The following is a 25,300-nucleotide window of genomic DNA, read 5'->3' on the forward strand; positions in this document are numbered from 1 at the left end:
TTTACGAAAAATTGTCACAAATAAAAGTTGTTTATTTTTTGATAAGGAACATTTTTTACATTTAAACTTTTGTTTTATCTCTAACGGTTTACAAGATGGATCCTACGTACGCAAGACCCAATTGACTTATGATGCTCATTTACGAACTTTTGTTCTATCTCTAACGGTTTACAAGATGGATCCTACGGACCCAAGACCCAATTGACCTATGATGCTCATTTACGAACTCGACCACACTTTTTACGTCCTGAGTACGCTGTAAAAATTTCAGCTCGATATCTTTTTTCGTTTTTGAGTTATCGTGCCCACAGACGGACGGACGGACAACCGGAAATGGACTAATTAGGGGATTCTATGAACAACTATATCAAAATTTTGTGCGTGGCATCAATATTTTTAAGCGTTACAAACTTGGGACTAAACTTAGTATACCTTGCATATTACATAATATATGCATGGTATAATAAGGTGCTCTGTAAAAAAAATTACGAAAATATGCTTTTTTCTTGGTATCTTAGGCTCATGCCCCTCTTAAAAATCAACTGTCCTTGTCCATTTGGGATCAACCTCGACTATTTAGAGATATTGTGAATCGTTTCAGGACTCTAGCTATGTGGTCCAGGTCTACATCTACGTGCCACTGCTTTGAATATTTTATTTCATTTCGCTGTGGGTAAGAGATATTTAAAAATTACAGTAATTATTATAACTGACCAGCGATGGCGACTGTCTTATGGTTTGTATCTAGACTAATAACAGTTTAATGTCATGATAGATGGAACTACTAAAAATGTTCTCAATGAAAATATGTTAGGATGTTTATAAAAATGACTACACGTGTGTATTAAACATGTATATTTGTAAAATAATAAAAATTTCATTTAATTTCAAATAAAATTGTACAGATAATTTATTTTTGAATATATCAAACAGCAAATCTTCAATAATGTCATTTTTTATTCGTGAAGGACAAAACAAGAAACTAAGTGGAATTAAAAGAAAAGTATGTACTACAAAAATAAATATTTTTATAGGTTAGCGAAAAATTTCAACCAATTTTTAGTTTTCAGATAAAAAGAGTACCAAAAAATTTAAGAAACAACCAGAAAATGAAGAAATATCATCCGATTCAGATTTTGAATCGGATCAAAACAATTTAAACGATGCCGAAGAAAGTTCTGAAGATGAAAATTTAACAACACAAGAACGACGTTTAAAATTAGCCAAAGTATATTTAGAAGAAATAAAACGACAAGAAGAAAAACGTGCTGAAGAAAAAGAATTTCATGAATCGAATGTGTCACAACGTTTAAAAGATGATTTATTGGAGCAAACGGGACGACTGCATAAAAATATCGCGGATACGATTGATCGTGTTGATGTTGAAAGTATTCATCGATGGAAAACAAAATGTAATCGAGATGCGGTTACGTGTATTGTTTTATCGAAGGACAATGACACGTTGTATTCGGCGACGAAGAGTGGTGTGATTACCATGTGTAAGTACTCTTAAGTTTTTATACCATGTATATGAAATATACCAAGGTATACTAAGTTTAGTCCCAAGTTTGTAACGCTTAAAAATATTGAAGCTATGAATAAAATTTTGGTATAGGTGTTCATTAAATCAACTAATTAGTCCATTTCCGGTTGTCTGTCTGTCATCACGATAACTCAAAAACGAAAAGAGATATCTAGCTGAAATTTTTATAGCGTGCTTAGGACGTAAAAAGTAAGGTCGACTTCGTAAATGAGCAACATAGGTCAATTCTCTCATCAAGGTACTAAAAATTACCAAACGGTTGATGCGAATTCTGACGGGTTAATAACAGTAGAACCTTGAAAAGTTATCTGCTGAGTTGCTGAGAACCAATACTCAAGATATTCCATATTTTATCAAAATAACGCACTAGGAGGTGGGAAAGTGAAGCTTTTTTAATTGTTGATACAGCGTTATCGAGGTTTAACTATAATTTTATCAAGGAGTGTTTCAAAATTTGGCTTAATTGATTAATAGGGTATTCTCGTTAGTCAAAAATAAATCATGAAATTTGAAAAAAGTTAAAATTGATGTAAAAATTTACTTAAATATTCTGATTTCGAGTCATAAAAGCACATTTTTCTTTTATAATATTAAAATTAAAAATCGTAATTTTTAAACTGTATATCACGTGACCTAAAACGCGGATAAGCTCTGCTGTGATGTCATAGCGGTATGAGTCATAGACCATCAGTTAGTTCAGTGTAGACAGTTAGGTATAATATATACATAGACAATAAGTATTTATATTTCTTATAATCAGATGTCTATGAAGTACTTTTTCAAAAATAGTGGAATACCCTATTGATTAATTTGAAACAAGTGTACAATCCTCAATTAGGGTAATTTTTAAAGAGTCCATAGACGTTAAATGTATTTGATCTTCCTTATTTTTCGATGTTTTGATTAACGAAGGATGATCGTTTTTTAATTTTAATAACGTTTTAAATTTCTTTCTAGATTCGTTAAAAACCAAACAGAAAACACACTCATTACCTTTTAAAAAGGTTAAGGAACCTCAAGAAAAATTACATATACGGGATTTATCGATATCGTTCGATAATAAATTTTTGGTGAGTATTTTTTTACACGATGTATTCTACGATTTAGTTACGATAAGAGTTTTGAGATGATTGATGAATTTTAAATTGAATCCTTTAGAGTTTTTAACAATTATTTGGATAAAATTAAATTTTCTCGTTCAATGATCGTAAATCGTCCATAATTTGACGATCGGCGATCTTCGTCGGCCAACAAACATGACTTCGAAAATTTTATGCCGTTTAAGAACGCAAAATTTATCTAGCTCTGACAGGCGAACACAGTATATTGGCTGCAGCAAACAGGAATTAATTCTTCAGCCTGCATAGTGTGCAAGATTTTTATTACGGTTCCTGGGACAAGAACCTCTATAATTTGGAGGATTTCAGGAATAAAAGCCCTTAATTTAGAGAATTCCAATTTCTATAGATACCCTTTTCGAGTTTTGTAAAGATATTTTAATCCTTGTAGAGATTTTTCTATAGACTAATTTTATGTTTTTTATTTGAATAGGCAGTGGCGCAGGGTAAAAATATAATAATTCGCGATGGGAAATCATTAAATGAAGTACACATCTTTAAAGGACATTCAACTGACGTCACAGGCGTTGTATTTCGACAAGATAGTCATCAATTATTTTCTTGTAGTAACGATCGATCTGTAAAAGTATGGTCCTGTGATCAAATGAGCTACATTGAAACTTTGTAAGTAAAATTTTACAGTTATGGTCGTCATAAGCAATAAATATGGGGTATTTTTAAAACTTGACATATTCTTGAAACTTAAAAATATGCTTCACACAAAAAGATTTAGTTCATGAGCGCACACTTTACGCAGACATTAAATTCGACCTCGACATTCAAGGAGAATGAAAAGTTCATTCAGCTTCATAAGTGATAAAAGATAGAAAAAGAATGCTTTTTATTGGAAAGTTGTACTTTTTTAAATAGCCAAAAAATTTTATTCGAAGCATTTTTTCAAACCTTTTTGTAAATTTTCATAATTCAATCTTTGAAAAGAAAGTAGGAGGTAATTTTGGCTACGATTTTGCAATCAATTTCTGTCTTAAAGATGCAGTTTTCCAAAAAATGTTACGTTTTAAATTAGGAATAACTTTTTAAGCAGAGGGAGCTTTTCATTTTACCTGAAAGGTCAGGTCGAATAATTTTTTGTTTGAATAATTTTTCTCAATAAAACACCCCGTATACATTTTGCTTTCAACATGTTTTTAATGAAATTCTTTCTTCTAGGTTTGGCCATCAAAGTGGTATAACGTCTATCGATGCGTTATTTCGAGAACGTGCCATTACGTCCGGTGGATACGATTGTACATTACGCGTATGGAAAATTCCAGAGGATTCACAATTAATATACAATGGACATTCGGGGAGTATCGACTGTGTGAAATTAATCAATGAACAAACTTTTGTATCGGGAGGAAATGATGGCTCCTTACATGTTTGGGGCAGCATGAAAAAGAAACCGCTCTGTACGATTAAAAATGCACATGGTATCGATTCAACCAACGATTTACCCAATTGGATCGTTTGTATAGCTGCGTTACTCAATTCGGATTTAGTTGCATCAGGTTTGTTTCATATTGTACAGGATGTTTCGAATAATAAGTAGAACCTATCATAATTGCACGGATTACTAGAGAAAAATACAGATAGAAATTGCAATTTTTTGACAATCGTTTGTTTTCTTTTCTTTTTTATTATTTGTCACAGTTCGTTCATCAAACTCTAATAAAGTTTTTGTGAATTTTTCGATAATTCCGAAATCCAATTTTCTGAAATCTTATTTGTATCCTTATAATAAAATAGATGAGAAAATCTGAATTAAAAATTAAAATCGATTGATAAACATAAAAGATATTAGCAAGTAAATAATTTTTTTTCTATCTTTTTTTGGAAAAATATCTTTTAATCTATAGTCTCTATGGCAGTCGCAAGTTATGACATCATAACGTGCTATTTTCCTCTCTATCTATTTCTACATTAAAATCCTTCATATTTTCGTAGTTTTTGATGTTATCCAAAAATTGATTTCACGATGTTTTGGCTCGATAACGAACGTCGATTGAGGCAATACAAAAATTTTAGGAATGTGTTAATTGTATTTTTTGAGTCAAAATAAAATAATCCCGCAAAGAATCTTACACTAACTAACCCAAAATGTACCTTGTAAAGACCGAAATCCTTCTTTTAATATGATTTTAGTATGTAATCAGATAAATTTTTGTTGCAGGATCATACGACGGTTTTATTAGATTATGGAAAGTCACTGATTCATTTCGAAACATGAAACAAATTTTGGAAATTCCAGTCAACGGATTTGTGAATCAAATGATGTTCTCTCAAAATGGTGATTATTTAATAGCCGCCATCGGCCGAGAACATCGTAGCGGTCGGTGGTGGAACAAAACGGACGCTGTTAATTCTGTAATTATAATTCCTTTAGTTAAAAAAAATAAAAAAAATTAATTGTAAGTTAAAATTTTGTCAAATAAAGAATAATTATTTTTTTTGTTAATTTCTGTTTTATTATTTATCCCCCCGATTATAATGGACCAAGAGCCAGTGAATTTTTGAGTGGGTATTACTGTAAATAAAAAATCTTTAAATCCGATCAGCTTCCAAGTTTAGACCAGGGTTTGCTCGAGTTTTTTAAAGTAAGAAATTAAGATGACCTTCAGATTTAAAATAATGATATTAGTCCTCTTTTAAATAGAAAAGAGCTATCAGATAAATGAATTTCTCTCACAATTTTGGAGACAAATATTAATTAAACTGAGGAGTTCATAAACATGAGATTTGATCGTTTTTTAAAATTATTTTGCGATTTTTTTTAAAGGGGTCGAAAATAATATGTTATTTCTGATTTCGATAAAACTCAGTTTATAAGGTAATTTTGACCCAAAAAATACAAAAATCGTGGTCATTTTACGATTGGAGGAATAAGTTCTGAGATAAAGCTACAATCAGACCGATTTCAGTCCGTGTCATGGAAACTATTAATCTAATAGTCAAATGAACTAGATTTTTGAATTTTTTGGGTTAAATTTACCTTAGAAACTCAGTTTTATCGAATTCCGAAACAAAAATTATTTTGCGATTTTTTCGATTTTTTTTAAAGGGGTACCCCTTAAGAAAATTCAAAAAAATCGAAAATAATATGTTATTTCCGATTTCGATAAAACTCAGTTTATAAGGTAATTTTGACCCAAAAAATACAAAAATCGTGTTCATTTTACGATTGGAGGAATAAGTTCTGAGAAAAGCTACAATCAGACCGATTTCAGTCCACATCATGGAAACTATTAATCTAATAGTCAAATGAACTAGATTTTTGAATTTTTTGGGTTAAATTTACCTTAGAAACTCAGTTTTATCGAATTCCGAAACAAAAATTATTTTGCGATTTTTTCGATTTTTTTTAAAGGGGTACACCCCTTAAGAAAATTCAAAAAAATCGAAAATAATATGTTATTTCCGATTTCGATAAAACTCGAAGATATGTTTCGAATTCCGAAACAAAAATTATTTTGCGATTTTTTTTTAAAGAGTAAAGAAAGTACTTAAATTGTGTGATGTTGAGATTTTGCTTAAAAAAGGGTATCCCAGTAATCAAAGGGCATGTTCAAACATCAAAAGATCATCAAATAAATACTTTTTGGATCCTAAATAATAAGTTTTATCAAAAACAAGTTTCGCATGACTTTATTCTTTAAAAAAATATAATAAAAATGTCATATTTTTAAAAAAATCAAAATTTTTTTGAAAATAGCGCATTTTTTTCATCAGTTTGACGGATTATTAATGCATACAGTTGGTAACACTGACTGTCAGTGTCATAAAATCATAACACACTCACACCTTTTGCACAACCACCGTACAGTGTATGTCAGTATTGAAGTACATAATAAATATTGTAATGTTTATTTTTAAATTTGTAGTTTAAAAAAAAAGTATGATAAAAATAATCATTTTATTAAATTAATTAACTAATTAACATTTAATTGTTTTTAGATATTAATTAATTCAATAAATATAATATTTGTTTAAATAAATATATAATGTCAAATAAGGTGATTGATAATACAAAGATAGTAAATAATAATAATTTTAAAACAAATGATGAATATTTTGAAGCTTTAAGAATATGGTTAGATAATTATAACAGATGGTATGAAATTAATCGATTATTTACATGTTTAAGTCATGTAAATACTTTATTAAATAATTATAATCATATTAATAATTCCAGTAATTATTGTAAGTATTTTTTGCTCTTAGTTTGCTACAGTTAAACCTGGATATGTCAGTGAAGTCGTCTATAGGGCTACTTGGTTATAATCCTGAGGGTCAGCCTGTTTGGGACGAAAATTCTTAATGGTTGACAGTTCATTTATTGTATTACTAGGGGCTTTTGTGGTGGTTCTCTTACTAAAATCATTCTTTTATGAAATAAAAAACCAACTGGTCGGATTCGGTTGATTTAACACAACAGCCTGTCTCCTTTGGCCTTGGGATGAATCCTATTGGGGAGAGAACGCGATTATGGGCTATCCACATTAATTATGATCCACAAATTACAAAAATCTAGTTTAATTGATGATTAGAAAAGTAGTTTTCGAAAAATCGCCTGAAATGGTCTCGAGACGTTGCTTTTTAAGTAAGATTTCCAGTGATATCTCGGAAACCGCGCACTCAATCAACAAATAGAGCTAATTTTTGTAATTTATGGGTCTAAATTACCTTATAAACTAAGTTTTATGGAAATTGGAAAGTAATTTTTTTGGGTGATTTTTTCGATTTTTCCAAAGGGGTACCCCTTAAAAAAAATTGCAAAAAATCGAGGAAAATTCATTATTTTCGATTTCGATACAACTCATCATATAAGGTAATTTTGACCCAAAAAATACAAAAATTGGATCTATTTGACGATTGGATGATTTGTTTTCGAAAAATCATCTAAAATGACCTCGAGGTAAGCTATATCCCAGAAACCTTTCGCCTAATCGTTAAATGCACAAGATTTTTGTATTTTTTGGGTCAAAATTACCTTACAGACTGAGCTTTATAGAAATTGGAAATAATAAAATTTTTCGATTTTTTGTGATTTTTTTAGGGTACCCCTTCGGAAAAATCGAAAAAATCACACAAATTTTTTTTTATCGATTTCCATAAAACTCACTTTATGAGGTAATTTTGTCCCATAAATTACAAAAATTTCCTTTTTAACGCTCTTCAATAAAAGAGAAATTTACAAAATCTAATAAACCTCCGATACCATCCACCTCCGGCAAATTTTATTGAAACATAGCTAAGAACACTCTCGATCAAATTATCTTTCAAACCGTTTAAGAGTTACGGTACCACAGACAGATTTACAAACAGGCAGACACACCCACATAGCGGTCAAACTTATAACACCCCTCTTTTTGCGCCAGGAGTTAAAAATGTGCCTCAATGCATTTTTCATAACTGTTGCGAGTTTCTATTGCTAAATCCAAGCTCCGTCTCTGTATCTACCCCAACAATGAAATTATTTTTCCAACCTCTGGAATGTTTAAGGCTTCATTTAACCAGGTTTAACTGTAATATTATTAATCTAATTACATGAACATTAAAAAAAAATGATTAAAAAAATTTAAAATAGCGATACCACCGGGTTTACTGCCAAACAATAACGATGTGCGAAGACGTACGAATAGATTCGGTGTACGAGCCGCCGCCAATGGTGCTGCAGGTTTTTTATTTAATAACAATGTCAATGATAATAATAACAATGAACAAATGCAACAACAATCACTAAGATGTCAAATACCGCCAATATGGAAGCGAATGGTAGCTGAAACAATTGATTTTATTATACTATTTTTTATAAAATTCTTTTTTACGGGACTATTGGTTAACACATTTAATATATTGTAAGTATATTTGATTAATATTTAAATCTTTTTAATCTAAGATCACACGATACGCCTAGAATGGTAAAACACGTGCAAATTTTGTGACGCAGAAATAGTAATATCACTTAGAATGGTAAAACACGTGCACATTTTGTGACGCAGAGATACGTTTAGCGTGCATTTTTTTCATGATGCGGCCAACCGCAAAAACGTTATCTCTGAGGTGCACCAGTTTCTAAAAATCGCGAAAAAATATGATAATTGAAATTGACACTCAAAAGATACTTGCTAGACAATCATTAACTTTTTGAATGATCCGTCAAATTATTAAACGTTTAATTCTCGTAAATTAAGTCAGTTTGTTTGCTCAGTCTCTTTTCAAAATTGATCTATAACGATTTTTTTGTTTTTGTTTTATAGGCCATTAAAAAAATACGACTTTGAGACGATACATAAAACATTAAGCGATGGCAATGCCAATGACGCCATCGATATGACTGTCGATATATTTATATTTGAAATATTACATCGTACAATTGTGTGCACATTCGAGGTAAATATTTACATGTTGTGGCTAATTTTTTTGGTTTTGATATTCATATTAATCGTGGGGGAAATTATATTCAATTCCGATATATCGTCCATGATCCCTTACACATCTAGAGTGATTTGAAAAACGTTCACAAGGGCATAAATGACTTCTTGATCTAGGTGCTAGAGATCCATCTGCGGTGGCAGATGCGGTGAACAGATTTTTGTCAAAAATGACATTAACAAACCAGACTTGCAATAAAATTAAGACCTTCGATGGCACAGGCATGCGGACGCCGTCTTTTTTGTCGAGAGGTAAAAACCAAAATTAATATGAATATTCTAGACCAAAAATCTAGTCACAACGAAATATTTAAACGTACATTTTCGATATTTAGTTTTAATTTCAATCTGTTCTCGAATTTAGACATATTTTTTATCTGGACATAGAGATGGACATGGCGGTGCCACACCTGGTAAACTATTCATGAACCTTCGTGTCGTTCACGCCACACAAATACATCATTTAGTCAATGTTCGCAACAATAACATGATTGTTGTGCTTATATCCCCGGGTACAAATTTAGGTTATTTGGTTGCATTCATACGATCATTTATTAAAAATTTAATTATTCTATTATTATTCCCAATGTGTTTTATTATTTATTTCTTTAGTTATAATCGTACGGGGTACGATTTTATTTGCAATTCATGTGTTGTTGAATTAGTACCGCAACAATTAATTCATAATAATAATAATCGAAATCGTGTTAATTAATTAAAAAAACAAAAAACAAAAACAAATTCAAGCAGAGATGGTGATTCATACTGGGAAATCGAAAAGTTTATAATAGTCACGGGATTTAACTTCTAAGTCAGGGAAATAAAGATGATCGTTTATTTTGAAATGATATATTAGATTTCCCCTCAAATGGGAAAGTAGGGGAATTTTTTTGGGAAAAAAAAATGTTACCGATTAAGAAATGGATAATATTTAAGAAATTAATTAAGCACTCTTTACATCGCCACTCTGTACTAAAATTAAAATTAAAAAAAAAGAGATGGGACCATTTAAGTTTTTATAAATAATATATTTATATATATACATATAATTGTAAATAATTATATAAATCTATTAAATTATATTTATGTATATACAGGGTGTTTTATTTAGTATTTCTTTCAGATTTCTTTAGTATTTTATGATTTCAGATTCATCTGCTCGGTCAGTTTATCGCAATTTCCATTTTCCGATAAAAAAAACGAAAAAAAGTTTGGATTGAAAAAAGTTTATCGAGCGGATGAGTCTGAAATCATCAAAAATCAATTCTATGGGACAAAGAAAATGATTATGCATCCTAAATATGTGGCAACTTGCTGTGGTTTGAGATTTCTTTCCTATTATTTCACATTATGAAGAATGATTTTGAAACGCAAGCAATATCTCGGGTAAAATTTACATTGGCCCCTTCCAGTGTCTGCACTAAATAAAAATACACGATTTTAGATAAATTAAATTTATTTTATTTAAATTTCTTTTAAATAATTATGAACAATAAATAAATAATATATAAATAAATAACAACAATTGGATACTTGTGTTTACAACTATCGAACTTGCATCCCCGCAGGCTTCCACTTGTTCCTCCTGAAACAACAAATTAATTTTTAAAGTAAAAATTTGAAGTATTTTTAATCGAATTTCGGTAAAATGGCCGGAGATGGGCCATCCCATAAACGGTATCACAACGGACCCTATGGTCTAATTGTGTCCCACCCCAGGACAACCACTCTAACCTAACCTAACCTACAGCTACGTTCACTTGGCGTTTGAATTGATGATGTTTTTACTTAATATGAACTCTGCGCCGGACTAATACAAATTCTACACTGCGCATGATTTTATCAAGTAAACGTGGCTCAAATTTGTTACTTGAAACTTATCAGAATTAGACTGTGTTCGATGCAAATAAAAGATAGACTTACCAATGGATGTTCTGTATAACAGCCAGCCAAACGACGCCTAGGTAAATCATTTAATGCAAGTTTATGACATGGCGGTTGCGTATAATTGTCGTAAATAATGTCTCTGGGTAATGCAAAAATTTTGGTGTAACAAGTTGGCTTCATACCATCGACCACGACTAGTAATAAGTTTGTATGGACAATTCTCTTTATATAAAATGGCCTGAAACAAAAAAAATGAAATAGTTTTAGATGCACTGGTCAATTTGGAGCCGTGATATACGAGCTGTGTTCGATATGTGTCTATAATTTGTCGAATTAGCGCTAAGTTAACGCCAAACCGACAATTTGACAACGTAAATACAGAATATTGATTCCATGTCGATTCATCCTCATCGGAAATTCATCCCCCCGTCATTTAAATCACGAAAAGTTATCCTTCAATCGTTTTGATCTTGACTGACTTATCGTCATCGCTCGGAAACGATCACCGGAACCCGTAGTACATCAATAGGAAAATCGAGGAATGTCTGGGTATTTGAATCACATGGTTATCGAAAGGGGCAAATAACTCGGAAAGGCCTTACTAACTTGACCTCAAGACAGACATGACAAACTCGTAGAACGCATGGATATTACAATCATTGGGCTAACTCAAGAACCAAAAAAAAACGCAGACTTGTTTTAGTTCGACTCCAATCACACGGAGTGTGATTTATTTGAGTCTGGGTATTTCATTCACAGGATTAAATCAAAAGCTAAAAAACCCGAAGACTCGTGTTAGTTCGACCCCATCAGAGGCATGGGGTCGCAAAACGCTTAAGTAGATCTGCACTCGCTGAACGCAGACAACAGTTTAAATCGCGGGTTCAATTGTACAGGGATGCGTAGCTCTGCTGCTAGGAAACTGTTCTCAAAGGTTTAAAATTCCGCTCCATTGAAACTTGACGTAAACCGCTGGTTTTGGATGACTAACGTTAACGTAAAGTAATCAAATATGGCTTCTCTTGGTTTGACGCTACCTAACGTCACTATTTTACGTCATTAAATTAGTCAATGAAGTTGAATCCTTGAATTGCTAAATTGTTTACGCAGTCAAAACACGTAGATGTGAAACACTAGCGTTGGGGAGCTTTGGCCAATCAGAAGCCAACGCCATCGTTTTACAGGGAGCTGAATCCCTAAATTTTTAGATTGTTTGCATAGTGTAAACATACAAACGTAAAACGCAGACGTTGAGTGGCTTTGACCAATCAGAAGTTGTTACGCCAACGTTGTACGTCACTTGACGTTTGAATGGAGCGTACGTCTAACAGTAGTACCAACCTAGAACAAGTTGTTGGAACTTTTCCATTATATCGTATATCCCCGTCAATAAATTTTTTTTGCTGTAATATATACAAATCAATTTGTTTATCACACGCTCGATGTTTACGCTCACAAATCAACTCTCTTGGTTTATTAAAGAAATCTTCCTCCTCTTGATTCTGTCCTTTCCGTAATTTCTTCTTTGGCACAACCATTTGAGACCAATTTTCTGGTTTTGCGCATGCACTAACATATTCTTGTGTTGGTAACGTGGATGGTAAAATTTCCTCTATGGATGCGCTCACTGAATTCCATAATTGATATAAATTTGTTTCGAGCAGTGTATAAACAATTCTCGTTACAAACAATTTAATCATGTTGAATACACTCGAAAGAATATGAAAGGTGTTTGTAGAAGCGTCATCGAAGTATGAATGCTCGAAGAAACATAAACCTTGATAATCGTAGATTGTGATTTTTTTATAAATATTTAAATTAATCATTGTTTCCATTACAGCTCCCTCGATTTCACCGAAGAATCGTCCTACATCTGACATTTGTTCACTTAAAACGACATAGCCATTGCTGTCGATGACGTAACAATCTAATTTGTCACCTTGACATTTCTCACTACATTTGTTGACCTTGTTTACGGTATCGGTTTGGCACTGGAACAGAAAAATATTTGTTTAAGAAGAACCATCATTTCGGTAAACTTATAACAAAACGTTCATAAATGTGACCCAGTCAAAGGGGGGTGGGATTACTTCAAAAGCTACGCTGACCTAGCCTTTGAACGCCATACTCTTACAATGGCAATGCCAATGTTTCAGAAAATGTCTTTTTGACTTGATAAATAAAAAAAATTACCCATTCGGAGGAGGGAAAACTATCCATCATAGTAAAGGCTTCGGTAGTATACATGGAGTGAAGGAGGGGTTCCAAAGAGGCTGGAATTGAGCCAGGGTAGTTTATGAACGCTCATAAAGGACGAAGAAGATCAGGGTGTTGCCTTTTTTTAAATTGACTAAAGAAACGTTAAATTAAACCACCAAATTTGGAAAATTTTTTAGTAGAATTACATGCTTGGTTTGTCAAAATGTGATAAGATTTGCGTTTGATACAGCAAATTCATTTTTATGATTTTGATGACGTCACCAGGTTCAAAAACTCGTCTTTTGGCATAAGTTGGTCAAATTTTATCCGATTTGAATGGAATTTTTATCGATTCCTACTAATTTTGGGTCAAATTTTCCATTTTTATGGTTAAAAATTGGCTAATACTTACCTTTGTACGGAATGTCGGTTCCAGGATGAAGCCTTTTTTTAAATTAACTAAAGCTACGTTACATTTAACCAATAATTTGAAAAATATGACCCAAATTTAGTAGAATTCTATGCTTAGTTTATCAAAATATGATAAGATTTGCGTGTGATACAGCAAATTGATTTTTATGATTCTGATGACGTCAGTAGGTTCAAAAAATCGACTTTTGGCATAAGTTGGTCAAATTTTATTTGATTTCAATGAAATTTTTATCGATCCCTGGTAATTTTGGGTCAAATTTTTCAGTTTTACGGGTAATAGTTTGCTAATAGATACCCTTGTACGGAATGTCGGTACTAGGATGGTGATTTTCTTAAATTGAGAAAAAATAAGTTAAATTTAACCAAAAATTTGGAAAATATGGTCCAAATTCAGTAGAATTACATATTTAGTTTATCAAAATGTGATAAGATTTGCGTGTGATACAGCAAAATCAATTTTTTTCATTCTGATGACGTTAGCACGTTCAAAAAATCAATTTTTTGCATAGGTTGGCCAAATTTTATCCGATCTGAATGAAATTTTTATCAATTCCTACTAATTTTGGGTCAAATTTTCTAATTTTCGTTTAGAATTTATGCGGAATGTCTGAATTTCGCTTTAGCATTCATGAAACTGATTTTTAAATGGATAAGAATCGTGCAGTACCCTCGAAAATGATTAATTTTAATAACTGAAATTAGATACTTACAATAACTCTCGACGTAATCTCCATAAATCGTTCATACATTTTACTAAGTTCAAATTGAAAACCAACAACCGAACCAGGTGCTTCGTTACCGCCATCTCTCGGGAAAATCGCATGTGAAGCCGTCACCAATAATTTCGTCTTGTCATTTTTATTATAACTATTTTTCGGTGATGTTGTTGGTTCTTGAAACGGTACCGATAAAATATACGAATTATCATCGATTTCATGTTGGAAAACCGCACTTTTATACCAAGTTTCATCAATTGATTTTGGATGAACATTACCGAATTCCTTTCGTGTATGTTTATCCTGATTTTTCATGTATTGCCAACGAGTTAATCCGCTCATTGTTGCAATAAATCGCAAATAAACGTTATACAATTTATATAGTTGATTATCGCTGGTGGTATTTAAAGTATCAAAATTATCGTATAAAAATGGTTCAGTAACTTTGGCATCGAATACTAATCGCTGTACCAATTCTTTGTTGCAATAATAGTCGTCATCGTTTAGTGTTTTACGACCACAATTAAATTCTCGCGATTCCGCTAAAGTACCATTTGGACCCCATGAAATATCGTCTAGTAAGGGATCGGCTTCATACTGTTCGGACCATTTCCAATTTGGTAAATCGTTGGACATTTTTTTTAGAAAGTGTATTAATTCACTTTCACTGGAGTTAAATTCGTGACCTTCGACGTAATGATATTTACAGTAAACCTGTTAGAAAATTTTGATTAGTTTATTTTAGTCCAATATTCAAATACAGTACAATCTCCCCAGATAAAAAAATCCCATTCATGAATCGGAAATTTCCAATTCAACTAATCGGAATGAATACGATTCAATTCTAAGAAAAGGTTTCGATTCATTCCGATTCATTCCAATTGAATCCAATTAAAATTTTGAATAGAAATTTAATTGAAACGAATCGGGGTTAATTGGAAAAACATTTCCTATTGAATTCAGATTCAATTCAATAAAACTAATCGGAAATTTCCTATTGGTTGCAATTAATGAATGGGATTGAATTGGAATTTTCATATTGAGTTCTATTGGATTGAATTGCAATCGAACTTTTTTATCAGGGCTAGTATATAATCGGGTACAATCGAAAAAAAATCATCAACTTACCCATTCTGGATGCACTCTCCAATTAATATTGACATTGGTATTGTTATTCAAGTTTGTATTAAAAAATTTTGTAATATCTTGACCCATATGTAAATTTTTCTTCAGTTCATCGCCAACTTTGATCCACATATCACCATAATTATTCGGTATTGCCAAACCAATTGAAAACGGTGTATTATGTAATGGTGCGAAGTAATAGTCCATCGATTGTTCATGGATTCGTCTCATTTTATCCCAATGATATTTTATTGGAACATCCATGATGTTACCGAATTCATGATTTACTAATGACTCCCGTAATTTTAGTGTGATGTTATTCAATTCTCGTACACCTAAATTATTGTGATCGTCAACTTGTTCCACTTCCATTAAATCGATGCTGTTGTAATTTTCTTTTAATACTCCTTGATACTAAAAAATAAAAAATCGTGAGCTCCAGAACTCTATCATCAAGGTCATATTTTTCCTCCTAATTATACGCTTTTTATTGAAATTATATTTTTGTTTCTTTATGTTTTTGAACAACTGAGGGCCGAAACTACCAAAAGACACTTGCTTACAATTAGGTTAGGTTAGGTTAGAGTGGATGTCCTGGGGTGGGAAACATTTAGACTATAGGGTCCGTTGTGATACCGTTAATGGGTTGACCCATCCCCGACCACTACTCCATGAACCATTTGGAGCTGTTTAAGAACAGCAAGAGGGCTTTGACGCCGACTGACTTTAGGTCGGAGAGGTCGTCAAAGAGAGAGGCTGGCTCAAGTAAGTCCATCTCCTCATGACAAGAGCTGGGCAGTGACAGAGAAGATGATACATTGTCTCCTCCTCGTCACCACTGTGACAGCATCCTGCAGTCGTGATACACAGCCAGGCCTAAGCGTTCAGCATGCTTGCCTCCCAGCCAGTGTCCTGTGATAGCCGCAACAACTTTGCAAACAGAGGCCTTTGGAAGTGATATGAAAAAAAAAAAATTCTTACAATCAATTCTCAGACAAATTTCCAATCCCCTAACTCAATTTGAAAAAGTATCTTAAAAACCGCGAAATTCTATGATATTTTGACATAAAAAAGGGAAATGAATTCTGGGAAGTTGATATCTCTAAAAAGCACTTTCTTGGCACTCACTCAATCAACGTACGCGTTTCCAATTCGTATGATTGGTTAGGAGCGATTTTACAGATGATCAAAGCCTATTAAATGTCGAAAAAATCGGTTTTCTCCCTGGGAATTTCCTCCAAATTGCTGAAATGAATCCCCGTTTTAATGAACAACTCTACATACCGAATATTAGCTGATTTAAACTAAAGAGGGAGCCGCAACAGGACCCCAAATGTAGCGGGAGGAAAAAAGATTATACCTAAGAACAGCTGAACCAATTGTAAACTTTGATAATTTAAGAAATTTGGACCTATGCGCGGCAGTGTCGACATCGAAGTTTTTGTTTTTCTGTTTCACTTCTAGTCTTTATATAATCCGATAGCTTCTTGTAAAATGGAACCTGTCATTCGAAGACAACCTTCCTGGAAACAATTCGTCGTCTGAAGACAGATCAGGGGACGAGTTACTTTACAGGAAGAGGACAGAAGGGTAAGAGAAAGGAATAAATACTTACAAACGGTCTTAAATCGGGATGTTTTAATAAATATCCATTGTTACTGACAACAAATGAATATGCGTTCACTCCAAGTTTGTATGGCAAAGTTAATTTTTCGATATCTTCTAAAGGTACATCCGTGCCGGCGATTCCTAGTAAATCCGCTCTTGTGGTTTCATTATCACTATTCATCTTCTTATCGTACACTGGTATCGTAACGGATGTTAATAAACGATAATCACCTTCGTCTTCATCGTCTTCACTCTAAAATAGTACAAGAAATACAGTTTTGAAGCACAAAAATTTAAACAACTCGTTGAAAATTTAATTATAAGTATTTGAAAAGATGTAAAATAACATGAAATAAAAATTCTAATAAAAAATACTTTTTAAGCGGCAAGCTTTTATTTTACTAAAAAGTAGAAAATAACTTTATCTATGAGCGACTATTTGTAAAAGTTTAAGGCTCTCAATTTAAAATTCAGTCGCTGTCACGTGGACCTTAAGGACAATTAGAAAAATTAGCGAGATATGTAAGAAAATCTAAGAAAAAAGGGGTCTGCTATTGTTGAAGGAAGTGGAAAAATGATTTTCGAGGAACCAATGGGCTGTATCGCCACAGTAATACAGCATGCAGTTTTTAAGATATTGCCCGATATCCGCTCGAAATTCGTAAAAAATATATCCAAATAATTTCATACCGTTAAATCCACAAACGCATGCGTCCAAGTAGTTGGATGTTCAATTCCTTGTAAAACCAAAGGTCTCGCAATAACTGGAATATATTTTAAAACTTGTTCATCAACTTCCTCCAGATCCTCAATATGCACATAATAACCGCGATTTAGGCATGCCAACCATTGAATTTCCCGTACTTTGGTAACCTCCTTTCCAATCAGATACGTAAAGATTCGGACAGGTATTAACGACATATAATTCGTGTTATTCGAAGTAGTTGTATTCATTGTATCCGCTGTCATATTATCCGCTGACGCGTTATAATGCACCCGATTATAAATTGAATAAATTTCTGTTAAATTTGAAGGAACACCATCTGTGATCAACATTATTAACTGATTACATGATTGTAAATTGTTATTTTGTTCGTTGTTACAGTTACGCATTTCTCGATACTCTTTTAGAATTTCAAAAGCTTTCTGGAAAGCAATTTGAAAATTTGTTGTTGAATTTAAATCCGTTTTTGTTATAGATTTTACGGCATCTTTGAGATGATTAATGTTCTCAAACGTGGCTTGAATTAATCGATCACTGTAGCAATCAATTAAATCATATGTGTCATTGTTAAAAGAAAAAATGTTGACGTAATCGTTGTTGGATAGTGTATCCAAGATACTGGATACAGTTAGTCCGGCAATCCAATTATTATGGCCTCTCATTGAACCGCTGATATCCAGTAAAATAATCACGTCTTTGCTACAAGTCGCTGCTTCAATGTACCTGAGAAAGAAAATCATCGTAAACTCTTAAATATCCTGTATATACTAAAATATATACTCATTGCAGGTACAGAATTTCATTACAATGGGAATGATGACAAAATTTGTATACCCTGTATATAAAAAATATATATCAAGGTATACTAAGTTTGGACCCAAGTTTGTAACGCTTAAAAATATTGATGCTATGAACAAATTTTTGGTATAGGTGTTCATAAAGTCATTTAATTATCCCATTTCCGGTTGTCTGTTCGTCTGTCTGTCAACACGATAACCCAAAAACGAAAAGAGATATGAAGCGAAAATTTTTATAGGGTATTCAAGACAAAAAAAAAGTGAGGTTCAGTTTGTAAATGAGCAATATAGGTCAATTGGGTCTTGGGTCCGTAGTTCCCATCTTGTAAACTGTTAGAGATAGAACAAGAGTTTAATTATAAAAAATGCTCTTTATAAAAAAATTAGCAACTTTTATTTGAAACATTTTTTTGTAAACATCACTGTTTACCTCTGAGGGCGCAAATTAGAACAAACCTTTGGTGTCCATTTTCTCCAAAATTATAAAAGATACGGAATTGAAAATTTGCAAGTAGAATACCAACTAGAGGTCTTGTTAAACATTCTCAAAAAATGAAAAGAAATTATAGAAAATACCTGATTATCGAAATTTTTGAAAACCAAATAAATGGCGCCATAATTGTTTTAAACTCTTCTATTTTATTAAAAATAATGCAAGCACTGGCATTCAACACTTTCTATAAAGGGTATTTCAACAATTAACTCAGTCAATTGTTTTTTATCACTTGAAATCAAGAATTCTCTCTGGACGAACAGAAAAATGAAGTTTTTGAAAATCCTTTTCAAACAGAAGTATCTCTGTGAAAAATCATCGAATTGGCTTGATAACTCATTTGAAAGCTTGTACTTTCTAATTTTGTAATCTATTGCTCAAAAATTTTTATCAATCCTTTCCGCTTTGTTCGCAGAGTTGAAAGGGTGAGACATGTTATCCCTAAATTTTATATGAAAAGGTTAGAGACGTTCCAAAATTTTGAAAAAAGAGCTATACACAAATTCCTGTACGAGCTTTTTGGACCAGGATATTCGCTTTCTAAGCAAAATTGGCACTTCTGGATATAAAATTCAGTATCATCTGAAATAATCATCGTACTGAAATTTTCCTCGTATTATTCGAAAACTGCCTTTTTCTAAATTGCCTTTTCTGAATGCTTAGTGAAGTTTAAAGTAATTGATATATGGGCGTTAAACTTAAATTTAAACGATCGGTAAATAAATTTTTACACTCGACGATTTAGTCTAAGCAGTAGAAGATGATAATAATAGTTTGGCTACATTTTCAGTGTATACTTTCGATTGAGTTGTATACGAACAAGATCGAATCATTTTTTGCGGAGATCTGAAGTTAGGACAATTTTTTTTGATAATTATTGATAACTGGGAGTTGCAACTCGCCAACTAGCGATTATAATTCGTACTAACTAAAATCAGAAGAAGATCCTAATTCAGTAGTTACAATTTCGACTACCAGATGGCAATACTTGTACTTACTACCATTTTTTAAGGCCAATAAAAATATTCAAATTCAAGTTAGATTAAACCCGCCGACTGGCGATAATAATTTGTACCATTAAACAGGAAGTAGACCGCTTTGTCAGTAGTTCTAATTTAGACCACCTGATTACTTACCATTTATCAATAGTTTGACGAAATTCTGTACGAGTGAATGTAGGTACTATATCTATGAACAAAATTTTAATTTGTATTACATAAACTTACCAAGATCGTTTTCGACAATCGTATAAATCGACATTATTTTGATTCCATTGCATAGCGGGAAAATGCCGTAACACACCATTTGCACTACAAAAATATTGCCACGATAATGCAGGATCTGATTTATAATTTTGTGTGAATGTTGAATCCAATTCTTTTGACCATTCGATCGTATCGAGCACATTTTCATACAAATCGTAAACATTCGTCGGAACATGAACACTACTATGTGACGTGTTCACCGGTATGTTATAAAAATTTGTATCCGGATTCAGATCCATTAGTAAATACATGTTTTTATTCTTTTCTATAATTTCTGGTAATTCAGGTTGATAATAATCCAAACTGTCGACGGCGTCATCGTTAATCACTGGTGAGTATTTGGAACTATAATATGTAATGTTTTCAGTATTAATAGTACCATTTTCTGGAAATCGGTAGAATAAATCTTCTGGTCTTTCATATCTTAAAGCTATTTCTTCTGATGCGTTTAGGATACACTTTATTGCATCCATTTTTCGACTTAACATTCGACTAACATTTTCAACGACGGATTTTAATAATTTTGTTACATTTTTCTTCTCAATTTGTGCATTGTACGATGTGTATCTCTGAAAATTATAATTTTATTTTATAGTCGGATTTAAGAAAAACCATTTTCCCTATCAAAAAATTCAAATTTCATGTAAATAAGGCGGGGGGGAGATTCTTACTCTAAAGGGGAGGAGGAATTGCAATTGCAGCGATGCTAATCATAGAAAAGCGATAAGAGTATGAAACAAAAAAGAAATTGAAATATTGCGTTCAAATATTGCGGAACAAATTTTCATCAATTTAAAGTAATAATTTTTGCATATAAGGAAAATAGATTAGTAGTCTTTTCTTTTAAAAAAAGAAATTTTACTTTATACTTTTTTCTTACTTTGTACAGGTTGTAAGAAAGGATTGGGCTTTGTGAAGAAGCGGAAGACGCAACAAGTTCTACCGTATTCAACATCAAAACTGCAAAAGGCGGCGGGAGTACCGTTCATTCTGGGCACCAGGTACCTCTAAGACTAATTTTGTCACGATATTCGTCTTCAGCGACCCCAAAAACCCCCGAGTAACAAGTTTGAACTGATTATATGACGAATTTCTCAAAAACTTTAGAATTCGACGAGGATACCGTTCATCCTGGGCACTAGGTACTTCCGACACCAATTCTGTCGCGATATTCGTGTTCAGCGAACCCAAAAACCCCCGAGTAACAAGTTTGAATTGATTATATGACGAATTTCTCGAAAACTCTAGAATTCGACGAGGATACCGTTCATCCTGGACACTAGGTACTTCTGACATCAATTCTGTCGCGATATTCGTTTTCAGCGACCCCAAGAACCCCCGGGAAACAAGTTTTAAATCATTTTCATCACTTTTAACCGAATTGTGAATATAATATTTACGGTCATTTTAAAATGCAATTGTAAAATTCATTTTAATTATGCTAATGTCATATTTTTAATTTCTTATAAATCAAATTAGGTCTCAAAATTTTCTGACGGTCTAAGGAATCGAATGCCGAAAACCGCATTCAAATCCGACTTACTGCTCAAATTTTTCGAACTTTATTCCTTCGTTTCTTCTGTACAAGTTTTTTAACTTATAAATTATTTTTAATATTATTCTACTTAATATTATGACTCCTCGCGTCAATGGTATGTTGAAGAATACCTTTTAAATAGTACGTACGTTCTATTCGTTTTTTTGAAGAACTCTGGACAATGGAGCACTGTTGTTGTTGTAACATATGGTGATATTGGATAATCCTATGTGATTACTAATTTTTGGAACAGGTCCTGATATTGACTAATTCATAATTAGTTGATATTGGGGCCGCTTAATTTAAATCAAAAAAAATATTTCGGATGCAGTATACTGACAAGTATTGCACATAACCTATAAAGTAAATTGTGACATATTGTCCTGTGTTGTGACATACACTACTTTCATTAAAGAATTATATGGATATATATATAATTGTATGGATTGCATTTATGACTTATATTAAAAATTTAATATTATTGTCTCACAAATTTAAATAAATAATTATGATAATTTACATTTGAAAAATAATATTTGTGCAATTTGATTTCTTATTTTCACAATTTTTAATGTATTAAGTTTAATTAATTAGTGTTTTTCAATAATTTTAATTTGATATTTTCTATAACATTAGCATGTAAAGAATTGCAAATTAGTCATAACAGCCTCCTTTAACGCCTAAATTTTTCACTGGAAGCGCTGGCATCGATTTTATTGTCCCTAACATGAATGCGCACACAACGAATAGGTTATGTGTAACACTGGTCAGTATACTGGTGTATATTTCGGAGTACACCCCTACATTGACAATTTCATTAACAATAAAAAAAAGATAATTTGATAAAATAAATGCGACGATATTAGGTACTTTTTTTTTTACTTACAGCTTTAATTTCGTCTGCTTTTGTAATAGTATTACCAAGTTCCCATAATTCATTGCCAAATGTTTGCGCCCATCGATCAATTCTATAAATTTAATAAATAAAAGAATATTACTTTTACTTATTTTATTTATTATTAAATAATCATATTCATAAATTATTTAATAAAAACTTTCTCTTTTTCAAATAAAAATCGTCAATAGATATCAATAGTAGAGACATCGGATCACATTAATAATCATCATTTTAATAATGTAATTATTAGTTATTATTGAAATTTTTATAGGTATAAATTTAATTTAATAAATAAAAGATTTAGCTAATTTTTTTACCAAGATTTTCCAAATTAGGTAACTAAAGATTTATCTATTTCAAAAAAAATATAGAAAGGAAGAAATTGTCTTGTTCCAAGTACTCTAATCATTTAGTTCAAAAAAAAGGGGTTAGATGGAAAGTTTCCCGGTAGTTTTGAAAATGAATGATTTTATAGATTTTGAGGTACTATTTTCGAATTTCCACTTTGCTACCTCGTATCCTTGCCGCTTGCGCCGTCATATTGGATAAATTGCGAAATATAGTTTTGAGCTAAAAAATATCTTTTTTTCTTTGTAGATATTAGATAAAAAATTACAAAACCATTAATTGTTGATAATGGTTTTGACGAGTATCGAGTATTTCATAAATCGTAATATTTTATAAATTAGTAGTTCAGTCTTTAAATTAACAAAATTTTTAATTAATAAAATTAACAATGTTTTTGAATTCTAATTACCTTCAACAATATTTTTTTATTAAAAATACAGTTTTTGTGATAGGTATCTTCGATTTTATTGGTATTCGATTTATTTATTGGTATAAATTGATCAAAAAATTTAAAAAAAAAACTTATTTATCGTTTGGATGAATAGTTTCCGAGATATCATGTGAAATGTGCTACATTTATTATTCAACGCAATGGATTTTAGGAGATATCTCTGAAACTAATCATTCAATCGTAAAATAAACCCGATTTTTGAAGTTTTTGAACAAAAAGTTGTTCCCGAATTTTTCAAAGGGGTCTCCTTAAGAAAATTTCAAAAAATCGGAACAAGTTTCTTATTCCCTATTTCGAAAAAACTCTTTATATAAGGTAATTTTGACCCAAAAGTTAGAAAGATCGGGTTCATTCGTCTATCGGATGAATCGATCCTGAGATATCGCATAAAATCTCTTACGAAAACGATTATGTCGGATCGATTTCGGTTTCTAACCATGACATATTCCTGTTTTTGTGTATGTTTTGAATATCAATTTTTAAAGATACTAGCGATTAAAAATTGAATACTAAAAAATCAAAACTAGTTTTGACCAGCATCATTTGGTAAAAGTACTTTTGACTGTAACATATACATCTAATATGATTCTAAAAACACAATAGAATCACAATAACAAGTGTTAACAGCTGTGTATGTTTTATACTGTTATCACAATACTTTATATTATGTATAATAAATTTTTTCATATGATCCCATTAATTGTAACCAATCCAGTAATCGGAATACCTCTGATTTGTATGGACTCTCAATTATCGAGATTCTACTGTATAGATAAGTCACAGTCAAAAATCTTATTGTTCAAAGAAAATTTTGACTGCAAAAAGTTATTTAGAATTGATTTTTGTTGGGTGGTCGAGTTAGTTTTTGGCAAATAACAAAAGTTCAAAAATAGTTTGGACTGGTTAAATAGTTTTGAACTTTTGACTGTAACATATACAAAAGCAGAGCGCGTTACTTTGAAATTAAAGGTTTGTGTCACGAACTATTAAAGATATAAATCTTACGTTTCTCCTTGCAGTCCTGCAGACGTCGATGTAACATTAAAATTAAAGACTAAAATCGATAAAAGTATAACAATTATATTAATATTTGTATAAAATAAATATTGTTTACAATATCCATTATTTAAATTTGTCTTAACACTACAATTTTTTAGCATTTTAAATATTTCATTACAATTATTAATATTTTTAAATTAATTAAAAATTATATTTATTAATTAAATCATTTTTAATTAGAATTTTTTTTAAATATAAAAGCACACTGACACACAGAAACATACACGTTTTTGACTCTTTTTTTAATTTTATTTAAAACACATTACTTAAGTAACAAGTTGAATGGTTGCGGCGTCGCGACGCGTCGCTTTGTAATTGTTCCAAATAAAATATATCTGGGAAGAAAATGTGTGTTTTTATTTTTAAGCATGGTTGTTACATACTAGTGTAGTGGTGGAATGTATGATTCTGATTCAGAAAATAATAAGAGATATTTTAGATTGTGAAATAATAACATATTTATTTCGAATAAATTTTACTAAATACAATTTCTGACGTTTTTACAAGCTTTTATTTAACTAGCAATGTATGCATGTAGAAAAAAGTGCTATAAAACGATCCCTCAGGGTAAAATCACCCCTCGTTATTTTAAGTGAACCATTACAATCATCTCTATATATTATAAATGCGAAAGTAATCATGTTTGTTTGTTTGCTTGTTTGTTTGTTA

General features: G+C 31.6%; 3 protein-coding genes across 3 annotated transcripts; 2 read left to right on the plus strand and 1 right to left on the minus strand.

Moving 5' to 3' along the window:
* Positions 1-840: 840 nt before the first annotated feature.
* On the plus strand, positions 841-5,067 carry LOC123302235 (U3 small nucleolar RNA-interacting protein 2). The gene is made up of 6 exons (XM_044885082.1): positions 841-1,003; positions 1,064-1,499; positions 2,501-2,613; positions 3,095-3,285; positions 3,832-4,169; positions 4,832-5,067. The coding sequence occupies exons 1-6, from the start codon at positions 947-949 to the stop codon at positions 5,065-5,067; spliced, it is 1,371 nt and encodes a 456-aa protein (XP_044741017.1). The 5' UTR covers positions 841-946.
* A 1,592-nt stretch (positions 5,068-6,659) lies between these two features.
* Positions 6,660-10,093, plus strand: LOC123303031 (protein FAM8A1). The gene is made up of 4 exons (XM_044886126.1): positions 6,660-6,858; positions 8,246-8,516; positions 8,919-9,051; positions 9,457-10,093. Exons 1-4 carry the CDS (start codon positions 6,660-6,662, stop codon positions 9,805-9,807), a joined length of 954 nt encoding a protein of 317 aa, XP_044742061.1. The 3' UTR covers positions 9,808-10,093.
* Positions 10,094-10,319: 226 nt separating this feature from the next.
* On the minus strand, positions 10,320-24,733 carry LOC123303032 (voltage-dependent calcium channel subunit alpha-2/delta-3). The gene is made up of 12 exons (XM_044886127.1): positions 24,578-24,733; positions 22,762-22,843; positions 20,300-20,907; positions 17,750-18,506; positions 17,067-17,312; positions 15,455-15,865; positions 14,321-15,040; positions 12,321-12,970; positions 11,016-11,217; positions 10,589-10,677; positions 10,490-10,512; positions 10,320-10,336 (listed from the first exon to the last, which is right to left on the minus strand). Exons 1-12 carry the CDS (start codon positions 24,730-24,732, stop codon positions 10,320-10,322), a joined length of 3,960 nt encoding a protein of 1,319 aa, XP_044742062.1. The 5' UTR covers position 24,733.
* Positions 24,734-25,300: the final 567 nt, after the last annotated feature.

This window comes from Chrysoperla carnea, chromosome X (assembly GCF_905475395.1).
Source record: "Chrysoperla carnea chromosome X, inChrCarn1.1, whole genome shotgun sequence".
Lineage (NCBI taxonomy): Eukaryota > Metazoa > Arthropoda > Insecta > Neuroptera > Chrysopidae > Chrysoperla > Chrysoperla carnea.

Bases quoted from the DNA above. Each gene is read 5' to 3' on its own strand.
- LOC123302235 (XM_044885082.1), top strand. From the start codon at position 947: ATGTCATTTTTTATTCGTGAAGGACAAAACAAGAAACTAAGTGGAATT. The intron at 1,500-2,500 runs GTAAGTACTCTT...ATTTCTTTCTAG, and splicing joins GAGTGGTGTGATTACCATGT to ATTCGTTAAAAACCAAACAG. The intron at 4,170-4,831 runs GTTTGTTTCATA...TTTTTGTTGCAG, and splicing joins TTCGGATTTAGTTGCATCAG to GATCATACGACGGTTTTATT.
- LOC123303031 (XM_044886126.1), top strand. From the start codon at position 6,660: ATGTCAAATAAGGTGATTGATAATACAAAGATAGTAAATAATAATAAT. The intron at 8,517-8,918 runs GTAAGTATATTT...TTTGTTTTATAG, and splicing joins GTTAACACATTTAATATATT to GCCATTAAAAAAATACGACT. The intron at 9,052-9,456 runs GTAAATATTTAC...TCTCGAATTTAG, and splicing joins CAATTGTGTGCACATTCGAG to ACATATTTTTTATCTGGACA.
- LOC123303032 (XM_044886127.1), bottom strand. From the start codon at position 24,732: ATGCTAAAAAATTGTAGTGTTAAGACAAATTTAAATAATGGATATTGT. The intron at 15,866-17,066 runs GTAAGTATTTAT...TTTATTTTTTAG, and splicing joins ATCCCGATTTAAGACCGTTT to TATCAAGGAGTATTAAAAGA. The intron at 11,218-12,320 runs GTTGGTACTACT...TTTTTGTTTCAG, and splicing joins GTTCCAACAACTTGTTCTAG to GCCATTTTATATAAAGAGAA.